General features: G+C 40.9%; 3 protein-coding genes across 3 annotated transcripts; 1 reads left to right on the top strand and 2 right to left on the bottom strand.

Moving 5' to 3' along the window:
* Positions 1-395: 395 nt before the first annotated feature.
* LOC310939880 (uncharacterized protein) lies at positions 396-8,970 on the top strand. Its single transcript, XM_083904734.1, has 11 exons — positions 396-795; positions 1,282-1,650; positions 1,726-2,082; positions 3,221-3,577; positions 4,496-4,513; positions 4,721-4,784; positions 4,863-4,906; positions 6,541-6,691; positions 6,779-6,892; positions 6,997-7,064; positions 8,893-8,970. The coding sequence occupies exons 1-11, from the start codon at positions 400-402 to the stop codon at positions 8,914-8,916; spliced, it is 1,962 nt and encodes a 653-aa protein (XP_083760860.1). The 5' UTR covers positions 396-399; the 3' UTR covers positions 8,917-8,970.
* Positions 8,971-9,208: 238 nt separating this feature from the next.
* LOC310939889 (sorcin-like) lies at positions 9,209-15,111 on the bottom strand. Its single transcript, XM_083904745.1, has 8 exons — positions 14,943-15,111; positions 12,721-12,762; positions 12,537-12,606; positions 12,382-12,425; positions 11,845-11,992; positions 10,229-10,342; positions 10,081-10,139; positions 9,209-9,331 (listed from the first exon to the last, which is right to left on the bottom strand). The coding sequence occupies exons 1-8, from the start codon at positions 14,946-14,948 to the stop codon at positions 9,305-9,307; spliced, it is 510 nt and encodes a 169-aa protein (XP_083760871.1). The 5' UTR covers positions 14,949-15,111; the 3' UTR covers positions 9,209-9,304.
* A 2,386-nt stretch (positions 15,112-17,497) lies between these two features.
* LOC310944556 (sorcin-like) lies at positions 17,498-19,744 on the bottom strand (the record flags this gene model as incomplete). The annotated part of the gene is made up of 8 exons (XM_083910356.1): positions 17,498-17,524; positions 17,834-17,892; positions 18,013-18,126; positions 18,526-18,673; positions 19,185-19,240; positions 19,401-19,470; positions 19,587-19,628; positions 19,712-19,744. The coding sequence occupies 8 exons, from the start codon at positions 19,742-19,744 to the stop codon at positions 17,498-17,500; spliced, it is 549 nt and encodes a 182-aa protein (XP_083766482.1).
* Between the last annotated feature and the right edge of the window lie 1,010 nt (positions 19,745-20,754).

The following is a 20,754-nucleotide window of genomic DNA, read 5'->3' as shown; positions in this document are numbered from 1 at the left end:
GTCTGTCTCACAGTGAAGTCTTTGTCTTTGTCATGTTTTCAGTGACGTCTCCCAGAGCAAACGCAGCTCTGATGAACACTGATGTTTGTACCATGTGCTGAATTCCACAGAACAACAAACAAGATTAAAACAGGGTTACCCAATCCCTCTCCAGGGCTGTTGTTGTTCCCGTAACCCCCCCCCCCGTCCCCCCCGTCCCCCCCCATAATGACGAGCAGATGTGGAGCTGAAGCTGAAATCCTGCTGCTCTGAGACCAGTTTGGCTCTGGTGTCTCCTGCTGTTGTGAGTCTGGAGCTCTGATCCTGGACCAGCGGCTTGTCGTGCAGAGACTCCGCCTCCTCAGGGTAGAGCAGAGACGCTCTGGTTTCTGGTCTCAGTGCAGATCAGAATCCAACGCCATGACGATCATCATCATCACCCTGGTCTCTCTGGGGTCGCTGCTGTGTCCCCGCCCGGCTGACGGCGCCCGAGACGACCGCTCAAACTGTAAGCCGCTAACGACTGGCTTCTGCCAAGGCCTGGGCTACGCCTCCACCTCCCACCCCAGCGGCGTTTTAGGGTACAGCCTGCAGCAGGTCCAGATCGTGGAGACGGCCTGTTCGGCGGAGGTGGCCACGCTGATGTGCCGCGTCGTCGTGCCCGAATGCGGCTCGGACGACAACAGCCGGGCCAAGCCGTGCCGATCGCTCTGCGAGAAAGTCAAGACGGACTGCGAGTCTGCGATCAAAGCCAAGCGACTGTCCTGGCCGTCGAGGCTACGCTGCGACGCTCTGCCGGCGTCCGACTGTGCACAGGTAACCGTGAAACGATCCCCGACGTAGAGCTTCAGGGGCTTGTTTACGCCGCCATGTTGGCAGGAAAAGCGAACCACAACGAAGCAAACCACCGTGAGAGGTCGCTGTCACTTTACATCCACAGAGATCGAGCTAATGTATCGCAGAACCTGACAGACTGAGTATATCTGACCTTTATACTGCCCCCTGGTGCCTCGTGTGGAGGATGCAAAAATGAAGGGTTAGGGGGTAAATGTAGGGTTAGGGTAAAAATGTAGGGTTAGGGGAGGTATTGGGACAGGGCCTAACTGCCTCATATCGAGAGTGAACGTTACCTTTGAATGGAACTGGACAGTCGTGAGAGGGTTACATCTGTAGGGGTGAATGAGAGGGTGAATGCCCTGTAGTGGACTGATGACCTCTGACCTTCTCATGGCTCCAGCCGCCCTGCGATTCCAGTGAATGAGTGAATGACGTCCGTTTGTGTTCTTTTCCTTTCCTTTACAGGGTAAAGTCACCAGAATGACTCCGACTCCCCCGACAGCGACGTGTCAGACGATCGCCGTCCCTCTCTGCAAAGACCTGCTCTACACCGAGACCGTGATGCCCAACCATCTGGGCCACAAAACCCAGGAGGAGGCCAACCTGGACATCCACCCGTACTACCCTCTGGTGAAGGTGGAGTGCTCCCCTCACCTGAAGCCCTTCCTCTGCTCGCTCTTCACTCCACGGTGCGTTGCAGGAACAGCTCGTCCGCCCTGCAGGACGCTCTGTGAACAGGCTCGGTCCGGCTGCCAGTCGCTGATGAGCAGGTTTGGCTTTGAGTGGCCTGAATCCTTCAGGTGTGAAGCTTTTACCACAGAGTCATGTGAACAGGTGAGACCGTTACTGAAGACACCAACCATGGTGCTCGTCAGAGGGTTAACGTGAGTGTTCCTCTGTCATCTCCAGGACCATCTCCTTAACCAACCGTCCTCGACGTGTCAGGCGATCACCGTCCCTCTCTGCAAAGACCTGTCCTACACCGAGACCGTGATGCCCAACCATCTGGGCCACACATCCCAGGAGCTGGCCAACCTGGAGATCAGCCAGTTCGGTGCTCTGGTGAAGGTGGAGTGCTCCCCTCACCTGAAGTCCTTCCTCTGCTCCCTCTACACTCCGCCCTGTGTGGCAGGACAGGCCCGCCCGCCCTGCAGGACGCTCTGTGAGCAAACTCGCAACGACTGCATGTGGATGATGAAGAAGTTCGGCTTCACGTGGCCTGAAGCTTTCAGGTGTGAAGCTTTTACCACAGACTCGTGTCAACAGGTGAGTCTGCGTGAGGACAGAGTGACCATCACTGAAGACACAAATCCAGCTTTGGCTTTTCCTGAGAGCTGCGAGTAACACGAAAACATGGCTGCCAAAAGGGACAAAGTGTTCTTGTTTGTATCTTGTTTTGTAGTTTGTATTGCTAACAATGGATAGCCCGGGATAGGTTTGGGTCCTTGATCTTGGGTCTCCACCTCCTTGATCTTTGGTCTTCACCTTGATCTTGGGCCTCCTCCTTGATCTTGGGTCTCCACCTACTTGATCTTGGGTCTCCACCTCCTTGATCTTGGATCTCCACCTCCTTGATCTTGGGCCTCCACCTTGATCTTGGGCCTCCACATCCCAGGAGCTGGCCAACCTGGAGATAAGCCAGTTCGGTGCTCTGGTGAAGGTGGAGTGCCCACGATCAAGGTGGATCTCCACCTTGATTGTGGGTCTCCACCTCCTTGATCGTGGGTCTCCACCTCCTTGATCTTGGTTCTCCAACTTGATCTCGGGTCTCCACCTCCTTGATCTTGGGCCCCCACCTACTTGATCTTGGGTCTCTAACTTGATCTCGGGTCTCCACCTCCTTGATCTTGGGCCCCCACCTACTTGATCTTGGGTCTCCAACTTGATCTCGGGTCTCCACCTCCTTGATCTTGGGTCTTCACCTCCTTGATCTTGGGTCTCCACCTCCTTGATCTCGGGTCTCCACCTCCTTGATCTTGGGTCTCCACCTCCTTGATCTTGAGTCTCCACCTTAATCTTGGGTCTTGACCTACTTGATCTTGGGCCTCCGCCTTAATCTTGGGTCTCCACCTACTTGATCTTGGGTCTCCATCTTGATCTTGGGTCTCCACTTCCTTGATCCTGGGTCTCCACCTTGATCCCCTATCTTGGACTAATACATTATATTAGTCTTAATTATTTTAGACTTAAACTACATAAATTAGTTGCTGAGAATCTAATAAGCTAGCTGCTAGTTGCTCAGAGACATGCTACTAGCTATAAATACGGTATGGGACTAGCAGCTAGTTGCTATCAGGCAGATGTAGCATCGCTCCTGCTCATATTTGTGTAATGACCGTCTTTGGCCAAAGGTGTCGCCTCAGTGCAGTGTGTTGCAGTGTGTTGCATGTGTGTGTTGTTGCAGTACGGCGTTAGCAGCAGCGGGGACATGTGCGAGCCCATCACCATCCCCCTGTGTCAGGGTTTGTCCTACAACCAGACCACCACCAGCCAGAATCTGCTGGGCCACACCAGCCAAAGAGAGGCCATGGTGAGGATGTCCTTCTTCAACTCCTTGGTCAACACCATGTGCTCGGCGGACATACGCCTCTTCCTGTGCAGGGTGTACGCCCCCGAGTGTGTGGCCGGGGAAGTGCAGCGGCCCTGCAGGTCTTTGTGTGAGCGAGCCAAACAGGGCTGCGAAGATCGGATGAAAGGTTTCGGCGTTCCCTGGCCACAAGAGCTGCAGTGTCACTCGTTCCCAGAGGAAATGTGTTCATCGGTAAGTTATTAAATTAGAATTATAGTTACATTTTTAAATGCAAATGACAAACATCTCCAAAGTCTACTTATTATTCCAAAATCAACTTAAAATTCCAAAATCTACTTATAATTCCAAAATCAACTTAAAATTCCAAAATCTACTTAAAATTCCAAAATCTACGTAAAAATTCCAAAATCTACTTTAAGTTCCAAAATCTACTTAAAATTTCAAAATCTACTTAAAATTCCAAAATCTACTTTAAGTTCCAAAATCTACTTAAAATTCCAAAGTCTACTTAAAATTCCAAAATCTACTTTAAGTTCCAAAATCTACTTAAAATTCCAAAGTCTACTTAAAATTCCAAAATCTACTTTAAGTTCCAAAATCTAAATCTACTTAAAGTTCCAAAATCTGACTATAATTCCAAGATGTACTTTACGTTCCAAAATCTACTTAAAATTCCAAAATCTACTTAAAATCCCAAGATCTACTTAAAATCCCAAAATATACTTAAAATTCCAAAATCTGACTGTAATTCCAGAATCTACTTAAAATTCCAAAATCTACTTTAAGTTCCAAAATCTACTTAAAATTCCAAAATATACTTAAAATTCCAAAATCTGACTGTAATTCCAGAATCTACTTAAAATTCCAAAATCTACTTTAAGTTCCAAAATCTACTTAAAATTCCAAAATATACTTAAAATTCCAAAATATACTTAAAATTCCAAAATCTGACTGTAATTCCAGAATCTACTTAAAATTCCAAAATCTACTTTAAGTTCCAAAATCTGACTATAATTCCAAAATCTACTTAAAAATTCCAAAATCCAATTAAAAATTCCAAAATCTACTTAAAAATTCCAAAATGTGTTTATAATTCCCAAATCCCTGGTCTTCCTCTGACTGTTTTTTTATTTGTCTCTTCTCCAACAGGAAGACAGCAGGACTGAGGTATTTGAGTTATTTTTCTCACCATCACCATCAAAGCAAAATGGCCAACTTTTGTTGTTTCACAGCAGCCATTTTGTTGTTCTTGTTTCCTGAAAGAAGAAGCGCAAAATGGCCGACTGTTGTTTCTTTACAGTGGCCATTTTGTTTTTCTTCTTCCCTTCAAACAGGAAACGTTAAACGCTGTTTGTGGTGTTTTTTTTCTCACAGATGCTGAACGCTGAAGACGTCCTCGCCAAACTCAACGCTGGAGGATTCTCTGTTCGTGGAAAACGTACGTTTGTTTTTGTCCGTGTTGATTTAACGCGTTATTCTGACGTTCACTTCCTCACACTTTACTTCCTCTTTACAGCTTTGAGTCTGAGGACGGCTCGACTGCTGCTGACGCTCATGGACGTATCCTCTGTACGATAATCTGTGTCAACACTGATCTGACATATAATCTGACACTGGATTACTGATATACGATAATCTGACACCAGATTACTGACATATAATCTGACACTGGAATACTGACATATAATCTGACACTAGATTACTGACATATAATCTGACACTGGATTACTGACATATAATCTGACACTGGATTACTGATATACGATAATCTGACACTGGAATACTGACATATAATCTGACACTGGATTACTGATATATAATCTGACACTGGATTACTGATATACGATAATCTGACACTGGAATACTGACATATAATCTGACACTAGATTACTGATATATAATCTGACACTGGATTACTGACATATAATCTGACACTGGATTACTGATATACGATAATCTGACACTGGAATACTGACATATAATCTGACACTAGATTACTGATATATAATCTGACACTGGATTACTGACATATAATCTGACACTGGATTACTGATATACAATAATCTGACACTGGAATACTGACATATAATCTGACACTAGATTACTGATATATAATCTGACACTGGAACACTGACATATAATCTGACACTAGATTACTGACATATAATCTGACACTGGATTACTGACATATAATCTGACACTGGAAAACTGACATATAATCTGACACTGGAATACTGACATATAATCTGACACTAGATTACTGATATATAATCTGACACTGGATTACTGACATATAATCTGACTCTGGATTACTGATATACGATAATCTGACACTGGAACACTGACATATAATCTGACACTAGATTACTGACATATAATCTGACACTGGATTACTGACATATAATCTGACACTGGAAAACTGATATACGATAATCTGACACTGGAATACTGACATATAATCTGACACTGGAATACTGACATATAATCTGACACTGGAAAACTGATATACGATAATCTGACACTGGAATACTAACATATAATCTGACACTGGAACACTGACATATAATCTGACACTAGATTACTGACATATAATCTGACACTGGATTACTGACATATAATCTGACACTGGATTACTGATATACGATAATCTGACACTGGAATACTGACATATAATCTGACACTAGATTACTGATATATAATCTGACACTGGATTACTGACATATAATCTGACACTGGATTACTGATATACGATAATCTGACACTGGAATACTGACATAATCTGACACTAGATTACTGATATATAATCTGACACTGGATTACTGACATATAATCTGACACTGGATTACTGATATACGATAATCTGACACTGGAATACTGACATATAATCTGACACTGGAATATTTATATACTATAATCTGACACTGGAATACTTATATACTATAATCTGACACTGGAATACTGATATACTATAATCTACTATAATCCAGTCAGAGTCGGAAATTGCAATTCCCAATTTGTAAAGTCGGAGAAACCTCACTAACATGGATTCCAAGATTTACTTTAACTCATATTGTATTTAATTCCAAATTCTACTTACAATTTCAAAATCTACTTAAAGTTCCAAATTGTACTGAGTTGACCTGACCACCAGGGGGCGACGAGCAGAAGTGTGAGGTCTTTAACAGCTTCTTCAGACTGATGTGAGTGCAGACCTGGACGTGGTGGAGTTCTTCAAACTAGAACATTACATGGCTGCTCTGAGGAGGGAGTACGTGGAGATCTACGAGGGGCGGAGTCCACCGTCTGTCACTCAAACTCAGATGAAAAAGGCTCTGTTTGACCGAGGTAAAAAAAAAACGAACTCCACTCTGAGGTTAGCTCCGCCCACAGGAAGTCAGCTGACCTGATGTGTGATGTGATGTCATCACTCAGGCTTCAGCGTGGACCACAACACCTTCATGACTCTGTGGCAGCAGCACGGATCTGCAGGAGGCATCGACTATGATGAGTTCACTGCTGTGGTCACGAAGCTGAGCGTCCTCAAAGGTAAACGTGATGTTTATGTTTGTGTTTGTGATTAAGAGTCAGCGTGTTCACGCTCATTAACGTTCTTTAACGTTCTTTAACGTTAAAAACAATCTTTGTTCCAGATCGTTTCAGCGCTCGTCTGCTCAGTTTACCATGTGACTGTGAGGTCAGCAGCTTCTCCCTCAAACAGGTCAGTCTTTATGTTTACCCTTAACTTAAGGACTAATACTGACACGTCTTCACCTTAACATGTCCCTCATGTCCTTCATGTTCTTCATGTTCTTCATGTTCCTCATGTCCTTCATGTCCTTCATGTCCTTCATGTCCTTCATGTCCTTCATGTTCCTCATGTCCTTCACATCCTTCATGTCCTTCATGTCCTTCATGTCCTTCATGTTCTTCATGTCCTTCATGTTCTTCATGTCCTTCATGTCCTTCATGTTCTTCATGTCCTTCATGTTCTTCATGTCCTTCATGTCCTTCATGTCCTTCATGTCCTTCATGTTCTTCATGTCCTTCATGTCCTTCATGTCCCTCATGTCCTTCATGTTCCTCATATCCTTCACGTCCTTCATGTCCTTCATGTTCTTCATGTCCTTCATGTTCTTCATGTCCTTCGTGTTCCTCATGTCCTTCATGTTCCTGATATCCTTCATGTCCTTCATGTCCCTCATGTCCTTCATGTCCTCATGTCCTTCATGTTCCTCATATCCTTCACGTCCTTCATGTCCTTCATGTCCTTCATGTCCTTCATGTCCTTCATGTTCTTCATGTCCTTCATGTCCTTCATGTCCCTCATGTCCTTCATGTTCCTCATATCCTTCACGTCCTTCATGTCCTTCATGTTCTTCATGTCCTTCATGTTCTTCATGTCCTTCGTGTTCCTCATGTCCTTCATGTTCCTGATATCCTTCATGTCCTTCATGTCCCTCATGTCCTTCATGTCCTCATGTCCTTCATGTTCCTCATATCCTTCACGTCCTTCATGTTCTTCATGTCCTTCATGTTCTTCATGTCCTTCATGTTCTTCATGTCCTTCATGTTCCTCATATCCTTCACGTCCTTCATGTCCTTCATGTTCTTCATGTCCTTCATGTCCCTCATGTCCTTCATGTCCCTCATGTCCTTCATGTTCCTCATATCCTTCACGTCCTTCATGTCCTTCATGTTCTTCATGTCCTTCATGTTCTTCATGTCCTTCGTGTTCCTCATGTCCTTCATGTTCCTGATATCCTTCATGTCCTTCATGTCCCTCATGTCCTTCATGTCCTCATGTCCTTCATGTTCCTCATATCCTTCACGTCCTTCATGTCCTTCATGTTCTTCATGTCCTTCATGTTCCTCATGTCCTTCATGTTCCTCATATCCTTCACGTCCTTCATGTTCTTCATGTCCTTCATGTTCTTCATGTCCTTCATGTTCTTCATGTCCTTCGTGTTCCTCATGTCCTTCATGTTCCTCATATCCTTCATGTCCTTCATGTCGTCATATCCTTCACGTCCTTCATGTCCTTCATGTTCTTCATGTCCCTCATGTCCTTCATGTTCCTCATATCCTTCACGTCCTTCATGTCCTTCATGTTCTTCATGTCCCTCATGTCCTTCATGTTCCTCATATCCTTCACATCCTTCATGTCCTTCATGTTCCTCATGTCCTTCGTGTTCCTCATGTCCTTCATGTTCCTCATATCCTTCATATCCTTCATATCCTTCACGTCTCTCATGTCCTTCACATCCTTCATGTCCTTCACATACTTCATGTCTCTCACATACTTCATGTCCTTCACATCCTTCATGTCCTTCACATCCTTCATGTCCTTCACATCCTTCATGTCCTTCACATCCTTCATGTCCTTCACGTCCTTCACATACTTCATGTCTCTCATGTCCTTCATGTCCTTCACATACTTCACGTCCTTCACATACTTCACGTTCTTCATGTCCCTCATGTCTCATGATTTAAAACATTAAAGTTTCAGTTTGATTCTAATTCTTTTCTCTCATTTTCTCTCTTTTCAGTTCCTGAAATCAGCCATAATCTGAACACACACACACACACACACACAAATGTTGTCTTTAAACATGAATAAAGTCACACACACACTGATTTAAAAATGAATATTATTGTTTATTGATGAAGACGTTCCTGATGAAGACGTTCCTGATGAAGATCCACCTTCATCACAGACGTAAAAACAAAGAGTTTCAGACGCAGAAACAGAGTTAAATTTTCTTTATTTCGTTAATGTTGAGGTTAAAGGTCATAAATGACTGAAGAACACAGGCGCCCTCTAGTGGTTGCTTATTGGTACATAACATTTAAAAAACAAACAAAATGGAATGTGTCCGAGACGATGACAAACAGAAATAATCTGGTCCTGGTTCACTCCTTCACTCCTTCACTCCTTCACTCCTTCACTCCTTCACTCCTTCACACGCTCATCGTCACCTGGATGAACTGCAGACGCAGAGTAAATATATTTATTCTTATATTTCAGCAGTTTAGTTTTTCTCTGAACTCAACATTCCTGAAATTTAACCCAGCAGAGTGTTTATTCCCATAATATTCCCACTTTATTCCCATAATTTTATTACATTATTCCCATATTATCACTTTATTCCCATAATATTCCCACTTTATTCCCATAATTTTATTACATTATTCCCATATTATCACTTTATTCCCATAATATTCCCACTTTATTCCCATAATTTTATTACATTATTCCCATATTATCACTTTATTCCCATAATATTCCCACTTTATTCCCATAATTTTATTACATTATTCCCATATTATCACTTTATTCCCATAACATTCCCACTTTATTCCCATAATATTCCCACTTTATTCCCATAATATTCCCACTTTATTCTCCTAATTTTATTACATTATTCCCATATTATCACTTTATTCCCATAATATTCCCACTTTATTCCCATAATATTACCACTTTATTCACATAATATTCCCATAACATTCCCACTTTATTCCCATAATATTCCCACTTTATTCCCATAATATTCCCACTTTATTCTCCTAATTTTATTACATTATTCCCATATTACCACTATATTCCCATCATATTATCATAATTTTCCTACTTTATTCCCATAATATTACCACTGAATTCCCATCATATTCCCACTTTATTCCCATTTTAAGTTCATTTTAAAAACAAAGATAAGTTAATAAAAACCACTTACGTCGTCATACTGAAAGGAGGCGTGGCCAGTGCGGCTGGTGTCTCTCCTTTGGAATTGATCTGAAAGAAAAGAGAGAAAAAGTTCATTCTTTATTTGTCTTTAGTTTAGTTTCACGGACCTTGAGAAGAAGTGTGTGTGTTAAACTGACCGGTGAGAGAGCGCAGTCGAACACAGCAGCCGATAAACTCGTCAAAGGGGATTCTGCCACTGACGCTGTAACGTCTGACGATGATGTTCAGAGCGTTAGGGCTCAGATTAAAACCTGCACACACACACACACACACACACACACACACACACACACACACACACACACACACACACACACACACACACACATCACAAATTATCCTGAAGTCAGTCAGAGAAATATTTGAATGTATGATTTTAAAAATATGTTTAAACACATGTAAAATAAATAAATAAATAAAATGCTTTATCTGAAGTGAAAAGGTATAAAAAAAAAGTGTATTTTAAGATCATGTAATACAGATTAAAAACGGTAGATTATGTTATATATCATATATAACATACCTGTTCTAAGCGGAACCGACGTTATGAAAGGCCACCAGTTTCCGTAGTGTAGTGGTTATCACGTTCGCCTAACACGCGAAAGGTCCCCGGTTCGAGACCGGGCGGAAACATGTGTTTACTTTTCTCAGATTAAGTTAGCAGTAGTTTTATTATTATTAAGTAAATATAATTGATAAATAAATGATAAATATAAAAATACAAAAACATCGTTTATTTTCTCCTCTTACTACGAAGCACCTTTTGCCCTCGGGAGCTTCCATGCGGAACCCCCTCCCCCCCGACTTGTTTCCCCTCCGGACAATGCACACGGATACACACACAGCGACAATATGGCGACCGAAAACGAGTGCAAGAGCCTTGTTCCCCGACATAACGATCGAGCCGAACGGTGCCGAACTGTAGATCATTAAAAAATATTTAAACGGTCCATAAAAACGTGGGTTAATCACCGACAATTACCAGGGAAATGTCTAAAATCTCAATATTAAACACACTAGTCTGGTCCGCGACTGGCATCACGCTGTCGCTGCATTTTAGTGAAGAGACTGTGACACAGACACGGAGGGTGTGCTACGATCACGGAGGACGGATTTAAAATAGTAAAACATTAAATAATAATAGTGTGAGTGTAATTTCCGCTTCATTGTATTGTGTAATTACATATTTACGTCATGTTATAAACATGTTATGTCTACCATATCGTGGTATGGATCTATACGTAAACAGGAAACCTAGATGCCACCAGTTTCCGTAGTGTAGTGGTTATCACGTTCGCCTAACACGCGAAAGGTCCCCGGTTCGAGACCGGGCGGAAACATGTGTTTTTTCTTCATTTTTTAAAAAAATGTTATTTATTTTTTCGCACTTATTCTCCAGATTAATTGAAAAATTGATATGGGATTTTAAATGATGGATTATCTTACTATAGCAGGGGTTTGTTGCTCAAGTATAGTCAACTTTGCCACCAGTTTCCGTAATGTAGTGGTTATCACGTTCGCCTCACACGCGAAAGGTCCCCGGTTCGAAACCGGGCGGAAACACTTAATTTTTTCTGTACTTGATTGTTTTTTTTTTTTTTCCTCGTCTTCCCCAGATTAAGTGATCGGTTGTTTCCTGTTCAGATTAACGACTCATTTGCACATGTTGAACTTTGACACACGGCGACAAATGCTAATAATTAACTCATCTACTGTGTGTGTGTGTGTGTGTGTGTGTGTGTGTTTCCCGTACCCATGGTAACCAGGGCCTGCTGCAGCTCCTGAGCCTCCACGGTTCCACTGCGGTCGCGGTCGTATGAAGCGAACGTGCTCTTCCACCCGTTCAGAACCTGAGAAAGCTGCTGGAACTCGGGGAAACCCATGGAGCCGGACATGTCCCTCTGAGGTCAGTCAAGGTCTCCACAGCATCATGACACATGAATATATATAGTATAATATAATATAATGTTCAGCCTGACGTCCACTCACTCTCCCACACCAAACCTCATAGAGAAAAGCAGTGATTTTAGCTCACAGCGACACAGGAGCTGCTGGTCCTCTGCTGCCTCGTGTGGTCACTTTGTGTCACTGAGTTAAGTCTAAATAAAATTGACTTAGTGATGGAGGCAGCAGTGGATCAACAACTCCTGTGAACTCCTGTGTGCTGTGATGTTAAAATCACTGGTTTACTCTATGGACTTTGGTGTGGGAGAGTGAGTGACTTTGGTGTGGGAGAGTGAGTGGTTTACAGACTTCAGTTTCCTGTCGTGACAAACACATTTTCGGATACGTCCAGCATGGTGATCATCAGTCGGCAGGTATCCAGGTTGAACGCTGGAAAACACACACATGTAAATTACACCTGTAACAATATATATATATATACATATATTTATATATATACACACACAGTATGATGTTATAAACGAATCCTGAAGTTCTTACGCTGATATGAGCCAGAGATGCCAGACTGTGTGAGACAGCGCTGCAGCTCGTCTGCTGAGATCTGTCCATCCTATCACAGAAATGACAACACACACACACACACACACACACAGATGCTAAGCTAAGCTAAGCTACATTATACAGATGATTATATTGGTTAGAAATGCTCCTTTAAATCATTTACCTGTCCTGCCACAGCACGGAAATATCCGTAGAGAGGATCCTGCTGCAGAGACAGAGAAGAAACACAGGTTTAGAGAGGGGGGAGGAGCCACACTCACAGGGGGGAGGAGCCACACTCACAGGGGGAGGAGCCACACCCACCACACTCACAGGTGAACGTGAGGTGGACGCCACCGTATGACGTCCACCGTCAGTCCTGCAGTTTGTATACATCATCGTTTGAGCGTCGTTAGCGACCGGTGTCGCTAACAACGGTTAGCATGGGAGTGGCAGACTGTGATTGACAGGCCACGACCCCTCTAAAGAACCTCATGACCTGACGCTGGTTCATAAACTGGAGGAACCAAAACCTGCAATTAGACACATTCCGTTCCCCACAGTTCGGATCCTGAAAATCCAGTTTCCGCGTTTAAGAAATCCTCGTCGGTTCAAAAACGTTTACATTTACATAAAACCATGACCTGGGCGTGGCTGCAAACGGTGAAACGTCGTTCAGGATTTATAGTCTGCGCTAAACCGAAACCACCATAGCCCTTAGCGAAGCTTTGCAGCTAGCGGTTCGCACCAGATCCATTCACGCAAAACTCGTTAGCTTAACCTCTTCTTACCCTCCTTTTGGAGTCCCTGCTCGAAAATGACATGCCCAAACTAAATAGAGTAAACCTCTGCAGTTACAAGCTCTATGTGGATTATATTGGTATCAAAATAAAGATAACACTTGTGAGATTCCACCAGAGGTGTAAGTTTCACTGTAGATGCCACTGTGTCAGAGTAAATGTACATGGAACACAGGATAACTGAAGGATTTTTTTCTCTCGCCTAAAAAAATATTGCATTTTAAAGCAAATATCACCTTTAATAAATGCAGTAGGAGCTTAAAAACACATGGAGGTCATGTAACAACATGTGGACATGAGCTGTGCAAAGTCTGATGCTGCTGAAATGAAGCAGAGTGAAATTACAGAGGTTTTAGTAAAGAGATGTCTGGGCGTTCTCACTTTTGGCTCAGCTTGGCACCATCTGTGCCATTTGAGATTTCTTAGGTACAAAATTATTAAAAACCAATTGAATTTTATTTATATGTCAATATTTGTCTAAAAAGAACTTGTTTTGGAAAAAAAAAAAAAAAAAGTATGATAACTCGCTCAAAATGGATGCTCTCTGTGCGGTGCGTAATAACAACTCTGTGACTCTGCAGCGTCTTCAGTTACTCAGCACCATAGCTCTGGCTTACCTTGGTCAATTAGGGTGATTGACAGCTCGTTTTAAACGTCTAAACCGGTAGAATCAGACCTCGGTCTCCAAATGTGTGTGAATCACTTCATCAGCGAGTCAAAAGGACATAAATGCATATGACGCATTTGTGCGGACATTCGCCCTTCTTTAATCAGAACGATCTAATGTCGCTCTGTAATGATCAATCAGACCGGGATTTGTTCCCAAAGCATGCTGGGAAGTGTAGTTCTTCATTAGAAGTGGTTTTGTTCCTGTGGAAATAACTTGTTTTGATAAACAGCAAAGGTAAGACGACATTTCTGCTTGTATTTCTTGAAAGTCAGTTGTTGTTTTGCTCTTATTTTGGGGCTGGATCTGTGAATCTTGGTCGTAGAGTGATAAAAATGGTAGAATCTGGAATCTGTAGATTCTACACATGTTTTTTTTGTTTACATAATCACGCTGACGCTCCGGTGCCGCTTTTCAATGTGTGCGCTGTGACGGGTTTTTTCCGCTCCTGCTGTTTGATCAATCGTTGTTTTAACTGTGTTTCGTGAACATAAGAATGGTTTATATGAGCTTCTAGTTGAGTTTCTGACCTTTCTGTGGATATGCAGCATATCTGTGTTTGTTAAAGTTAGACATGGTTTTATGACGCTTTTGTCGCTGCGCTTGACGCTGCCCCCGATCCCGGGGGCAACCGTGAAGAAGAGGTTAAATTCCTCGTGAGATTACGACTAAGTTATTATCAATGTTTTTACAACCGACAGCCGAGCCCCGCCCCACGCGTGGGCCGCGCCCCAGTGTTTGAGGACCAGGCAGAGATGATAATATCCTGTTACAGCTGCTCGTGTTTCAGGACAAAGGGAATTAAACTGAATAAATAAACATAAACGGAATAAAAACATTAAACATTTCTATGGTTTCATCTCCACCGACTCCGACAGAACCAGGACCCGGACCGGGACTAGTCTGTCCCGGCACAGTCGGCCGTGGTTGGACTCTTACCGCCATTTAGACTCCGGAGATTCCTGCGTCGATTCCCGGACTCGGATCTCGTGCGAAGAGACAGGCGCGAGACAAACGGAAGACAGGCGCGAGACAATCGGAAGACAAAGCGCGAGACAAACGGAAGACAAAGCTCGAGGAGACAAAAGCGGAGAGAGGACGCGGAGAAAAAGTGTTGACAGGGAAGTCCGTGACAACAGGGCGGAGGCGAGACACGCCCACGAACGGAAGCGTCTGGCTGCAGCCTGTGGCGCTCACGACACGCCCTCGAAACAGTGGTCATGTGAAGGAGGGCAGACATGGTAATATAATGAGAATAATGTGGTAATTTAATGAGAATAAAGTGTTAATTTAATGAGAATAAAGTGGTAATATTATGAGAATAAAGTGTTAATATAATGAGAATAATGTGGTAATTTAATGAGAATAAAGTGTTAATATTATGAGAATAAAGTGTTAATATAATGAGAATAATGTGGTAATTTTATGAGAATAAAGTGTTAATATTATGAGAATAAAGTGTTAATATAATGAGAATAAAGTGTTAATATTATGAGAATAAAGTGTTAATATTATGAGAATAAAGTGGTAATATAATGAGAATAAAGTGGTAATATAATGAGAATAAAGTGGTAATATAATGAGAATAAAGTGGTAATATAGTGAGAATAAAGTTGTAATATAATGAGAATAAAGTGGCAATATAATGAGAATAAAGTGGTAATATAGTGAGAATAAAGTTGTAATATTATGAGAATAAAGTGTTAATATTATGAGAATAAAGTGGTAATATAGTGAGAATAAAGTGGTAATATTATGACAATAAAGTTGTAATATTATGAGAATAAAGTGGTAATATAATGAGAATAAAGTGGTAATATAATGAGAATAAAGTTGTAATTTAATGAGAATAAAGTGGTAATATTATGAGAATAAAGTTGTAATATAATGAGAATAAAGTGGTAATATAATGACACTAAAGTGGTAATATAGTGAGAATAAAGTGTAATATTATGAGAATAAAGTGGTAATATTATGAGAATAAAGTGGTAATATAATGACAATAAAGTTGTAATATTATGAGAATAAAGTGGTTATATAGTGAGAATAAAGTGGTAATATAATGAGAATAAAGTGGTAATATTATGAGAATAAAGTGGTAATATAATGACAATAAAGTGGTAATATTATGAGAATAAAGTGGTAATATTATGACAATAAAGTGGTAAAATTATGAGAATAAAGTGGTAAAATTATGAGAATAAAGTTGTAATATTATGAGAATAAAGTTGTAATATTATGAGAATAAAGTGGTAATATAGTGAGAATAAAGTGGTAATATAATGACAATAAAGTGGTAATATAGTGAGAATAAAGTGGTTATATAGTGAGAATAAAGTGGTAATATAGTGAGAATAAAGTGGTAATATAATGACAATAAAGTTGTAATATTATGAGAATAAAGTCGTAATATTAATAATAAGTTAATAAAATTAACGAAAATAAATAACGTTTGTCAAAATGTCACAGACAGGACTCGAGGCCGCGATTTAAAACGTAAATGTTATTCTTTACCAGCTGAGCTAATAGAAACAGACCAGAAGATGGCGCTAGTGTCTTTTAGTGTCTCTTGGTGTTTTCTGTTCGCTCCAGGCCAAACGCGGTTTGTCTCAGCGGTATTGCCGTACCACTTCCGGCGAATATCCGGAAGCGGCGACACACACAAACTCTCCACTCGTCAACAAGCGCACATCAGTGTCGGTGCTAACGTTTCGTTAATTTTTTTGCGTGAAAACGCGAACATGTCGCACGCTGCGGACACGTTTGCGCTTCACGAGCGTCAGCAGCGTCTCCGGGAGCTGACGGAGTTCACCGGAAACTGCCGGAAACAGATAAACGACATTTATGAGACGCTCGGATGGTCGGCGGACTACGAGCAGGTGAGCTAGCCGTTAGCTTCAGAAGCTAGTAACAATAATAATAAATTAATAAGAAATGTAATGGACTATTAGAGAATAAATTATTCTTATTTTTCTGTTTTGTTTTTATACATGTGTAAATTTATGGATGACGAAACCTGACATATCAATAAACAAATACAGGAATAAATGCATAAATAAATACAGAAATAAATAAATGCTTTACATTTATTTATTCCTGGATTTATTTATTGATATGTCAGGTTTAGTGATTTCTTTGTTAGTTGGAGCCAAGAAACCAGAAAACATTTATGGAGTTGAATTGATTTGTGTGTTAAAATGAACCAGTGCAGGTGAATGTCATTTATTTCATGATTGTGTGTGTGTGTGTGTGTGTGTGTGTGTGTGTGTGTGTGTGTGTGTGTTTTGAACTGACGTAGAATTTATTTGATTAAAAGTTTTTTAAGCAACCAAATCCAGAGTCAAAGTTTGTTTCATTTTCTTTATTTCGTCAATGTTCAGGTTAAAGGTCTTAAATGACTGCAGAACACAGGAGCACAGGCGCCCTCTAGTGGTTGCTTAACACACACAATCTGGTCCTGGTTCACTCCTTCACTCCTTCACTCCTTCACTCCTTCACACGCTCATCGTCACCTGGATGAACTGCACAGACACGGAGTAAATATATTTGTATATATTATATATATTTTATTTATATTTCAGCAGATTAGTTGTTTTTTCTGAACACAACATTTCCCAACATTCAGAGCTAAAATCTGTTTCTTCTGCAACACTCCCCTAGATGGCAGCAAAGTGCTTCCAGAAACGATTGTTTACTCCCATAATATTCCCAATTTATTCCCATAATATTACCACTTTATCCCACAATATTCCCACTTTATTCTCATTATATTCCCGTCATATTCCCACTTTATTCCCATATTAAAGCTCAAAGTAAATAAAAGCACTTACGTCGTCATACTGAAAGGAGGCGTGGCCAGTGCGGCTGGTGTCTCTCCTTTGGAATTGATCTGAAACAAAAGAGAGAAAAAGTAAATTCTTTATTTGTCTTTAGTTTAGTTTCAATTCAGGGAGATTTTCAAAAACTTTCAAGGACCTTGAGAAGAAGTGTGTGTGTGTGTTAAACTGACCGGTGAGAGAGCGCAGTCGAACAAAGCAGCCGATAAACTCGTCAAAGGGGATTCTGCCACTGATGCTGTAACGTCTGACGATGATGCTCAGAGCGTTAGGGCTCAGATTAAAACCTGCACATACACACACACACATCACAAATAATCCTGGAGTCAGTCAGAGAAATATTTGAATTTATGATTTTAAAACACGTAAAAGAAAGAAATGAAGCAGTTTATCTGAAATGAAAAGGTATTCATAAAAAGTGTATTTTAAGATCATCTAATACAGATTAGAAACAGTGGATTACATATTATTCTACATACATGTTATTAAAGGAAGGCTAATCAGTTTCCGTAGTGTAGTGGTTATCACGTTCGCCTCACACGCGAAAGGTCCCCGGTTCGAGACCGGGCGGAAACACTGCTTTATTTTTTTTTGCCCCAAGTGAATGTTGAACTTTGACACACGGCGACAAATGCTAATAAATAACTCATCTACTGTGTGTGTGTGTGTGTGTGTGTTTCCCGTACCCATGGCAACCAGGGCCTGCTGCAGCTCCTGAGCCTCCACGGTTCCACTGCGGTCGCGGTCGTAGGTCGAAAATATGCTCATCCACTGGTTCAGAACCGACCAAAGCTGCTGGAACTCAGGGAAACTCATGGAGCCGGACATGTCCCTCTGAGGTCAGTCAAGGTCTCCACAGCATCATAACACATAAATATATATAATATATTATAATATAATGTTCAGCCTGACGTCCACTCACTCTCCCACACCAAAGCCCATAGAGAAAACCAGTGATTTTAGCTCACAGGGACGCAGGAGCTGCTGGTCCTCTGCTGCCTCGTGTGGTCACTTTGTGTCACTGAGTTAAGTCTAAATGAAATATTTTAAAAGGTGAATTCACTAAAATCAACAACTCCTGTGAACTCCTGTGTGCTGTGATGTTAAAATCACTGGTTTACTCTATGGACTTTGATGTGGGAGAGTGAGTGACTTTGGTGTGTGAGAGTGAGTGACTTTGGTGTGTGAGAGTGAGTGACTTTGGTGTGGGAGAGTCAGTGACTTTGGTGTGAGAGAGTCAGTGACTTTGGTGTGGGAGAGTGAGTGACTTTGGTGTGGGAGAGTGAGTGACTTTGGTGAAGGAGAGTGAGTGGTTTACAAACTTCAGTTTCCTGTCGTGACAAACATTTTTGGATACGTCCAGCATGGTGATCAGCAGTCGGCAGGTATCCAGGTTGAACGCTGTAAAATACAAACACACAAATTACACATTTAACAATATATATATATATATATATATATATATACAGATATATGTATTTTTATATATATATATATATATATATATATATATATATATATATATATACATAACGTTATAAAAGAATCCTGAAGTTCTTACACTGATATGAGCCAGAGATGCCAGACTCTGTGAGAGAGCGCTGCAGCTCGTCTGCTGAGATCTGTCCGTCCTATCACAGTAGACAACGACGACACACACACATACACACACACACACACAGATGCTAAGCTAAGCTACATTATACAGCTGATTATATTGGTGGAAATGCTCCTTTAAAACATTTACCTGTCCTGCCACAGCAATGAAATATCTGTAGAGAGGATCCTGCTGCAGAGACCGAGAAGAAACACAGGTTTATGTCTCTTAGTCAGACTAAGGTCGTAGTCTGACTAAGAGACAGTGAGGTGAACGTGAGGCGGTCGCCGCCGTATGACGTCCACCATCGGTCCTGCAGTTTGTATACATCATCGTTTGAGCGTCGTTAGCGACTGGTGTTGCTAATAGAATGTCTTCAGTTACCAGCGGATTCATATATACAGGGGTTCTCAAAGTTTTGATACCTGAGGGCCAATTAAGGAACCCAACATTGGACTGAGGGCCGCCAAAGGGAAAAAACTGAAAGAAATCCCATTTGTAATAACTATGGCGTCCAAAATTTGACAAAACCGACATACAATACTACGTCGTCCCAAATTTGACAATTTTTTTCAAAAAAAATTTGGTCCAAAATTTGACAAAAATGACATATGTCGTCCCAAATTTGACAATCAAAAAAAAATTTGGTCCGAAATTTGACAAAAACGTCATACTATACTATGTCGTTCAAAATTTAAAAAAAATTTGGGGAAAAAGTTTTTGGTCCAAAATTTTACCAAAACGTTGTACGTCGTCCCAAATTTGACAATTTTTTTCAAAAAAAAATTTGGTCCAAAATTTGACAAAAATCACATATGTTGTCCCAAATTTGACAAAAACGTCATACTATGTCGTTCAAAATTTTACAATTTTTGGGGATAAAAGTTTTTGGTCCAAAATTTGACAAAAACGTTGTACAATACGTCTTCCCAAATTTGACATTTAAAAAAAAAAAAAGTTTGGTCCAAATTTTACAAAAATGACATATATGCAATCACAAATTTGACAATTTTTTTCCAAAAAAAATTTGGTCCAAAATTTGACAAAAACTTTATACTATACTATGTCGTTCAAAATTTAAAAACAATTTTGGGAAAAAGTCTATGGTCCAAAATTTGACAAAAACGTTGTACAATACTAAGTCGTCCCAAATTTGCCTTTTTTTTCAAAAAAAAATTTGGTCCAGAATTTGACAAAAATTCATACTATACTATGTCGTCCAAAATTTTACAGTTTTTGGGGGAAAATTTAAATGCCAAAATTTGACAAAAAAGTCATACTATACTGTGTCACATGACATAGTGAATACAGTTGTACA

This window comes from Microchirus variegatus, assembly GCF_963457635.1.
Source record: "Microchirus variegatus genome assembly, chromosome: 2".
In the NCBI taxonomy this organism is placed as follows: Eukaryota; Metazoa; Chordata; class Actinopteri; order Pleuronectiformes; family Soleidae; genus Microchirus; species Microchirus variegatus.
The sequence above is the reverse complement of the archived record's forward strand: the minus strand, read 5'-3'. Positions and strand labels throughout refer to the sequence as shown.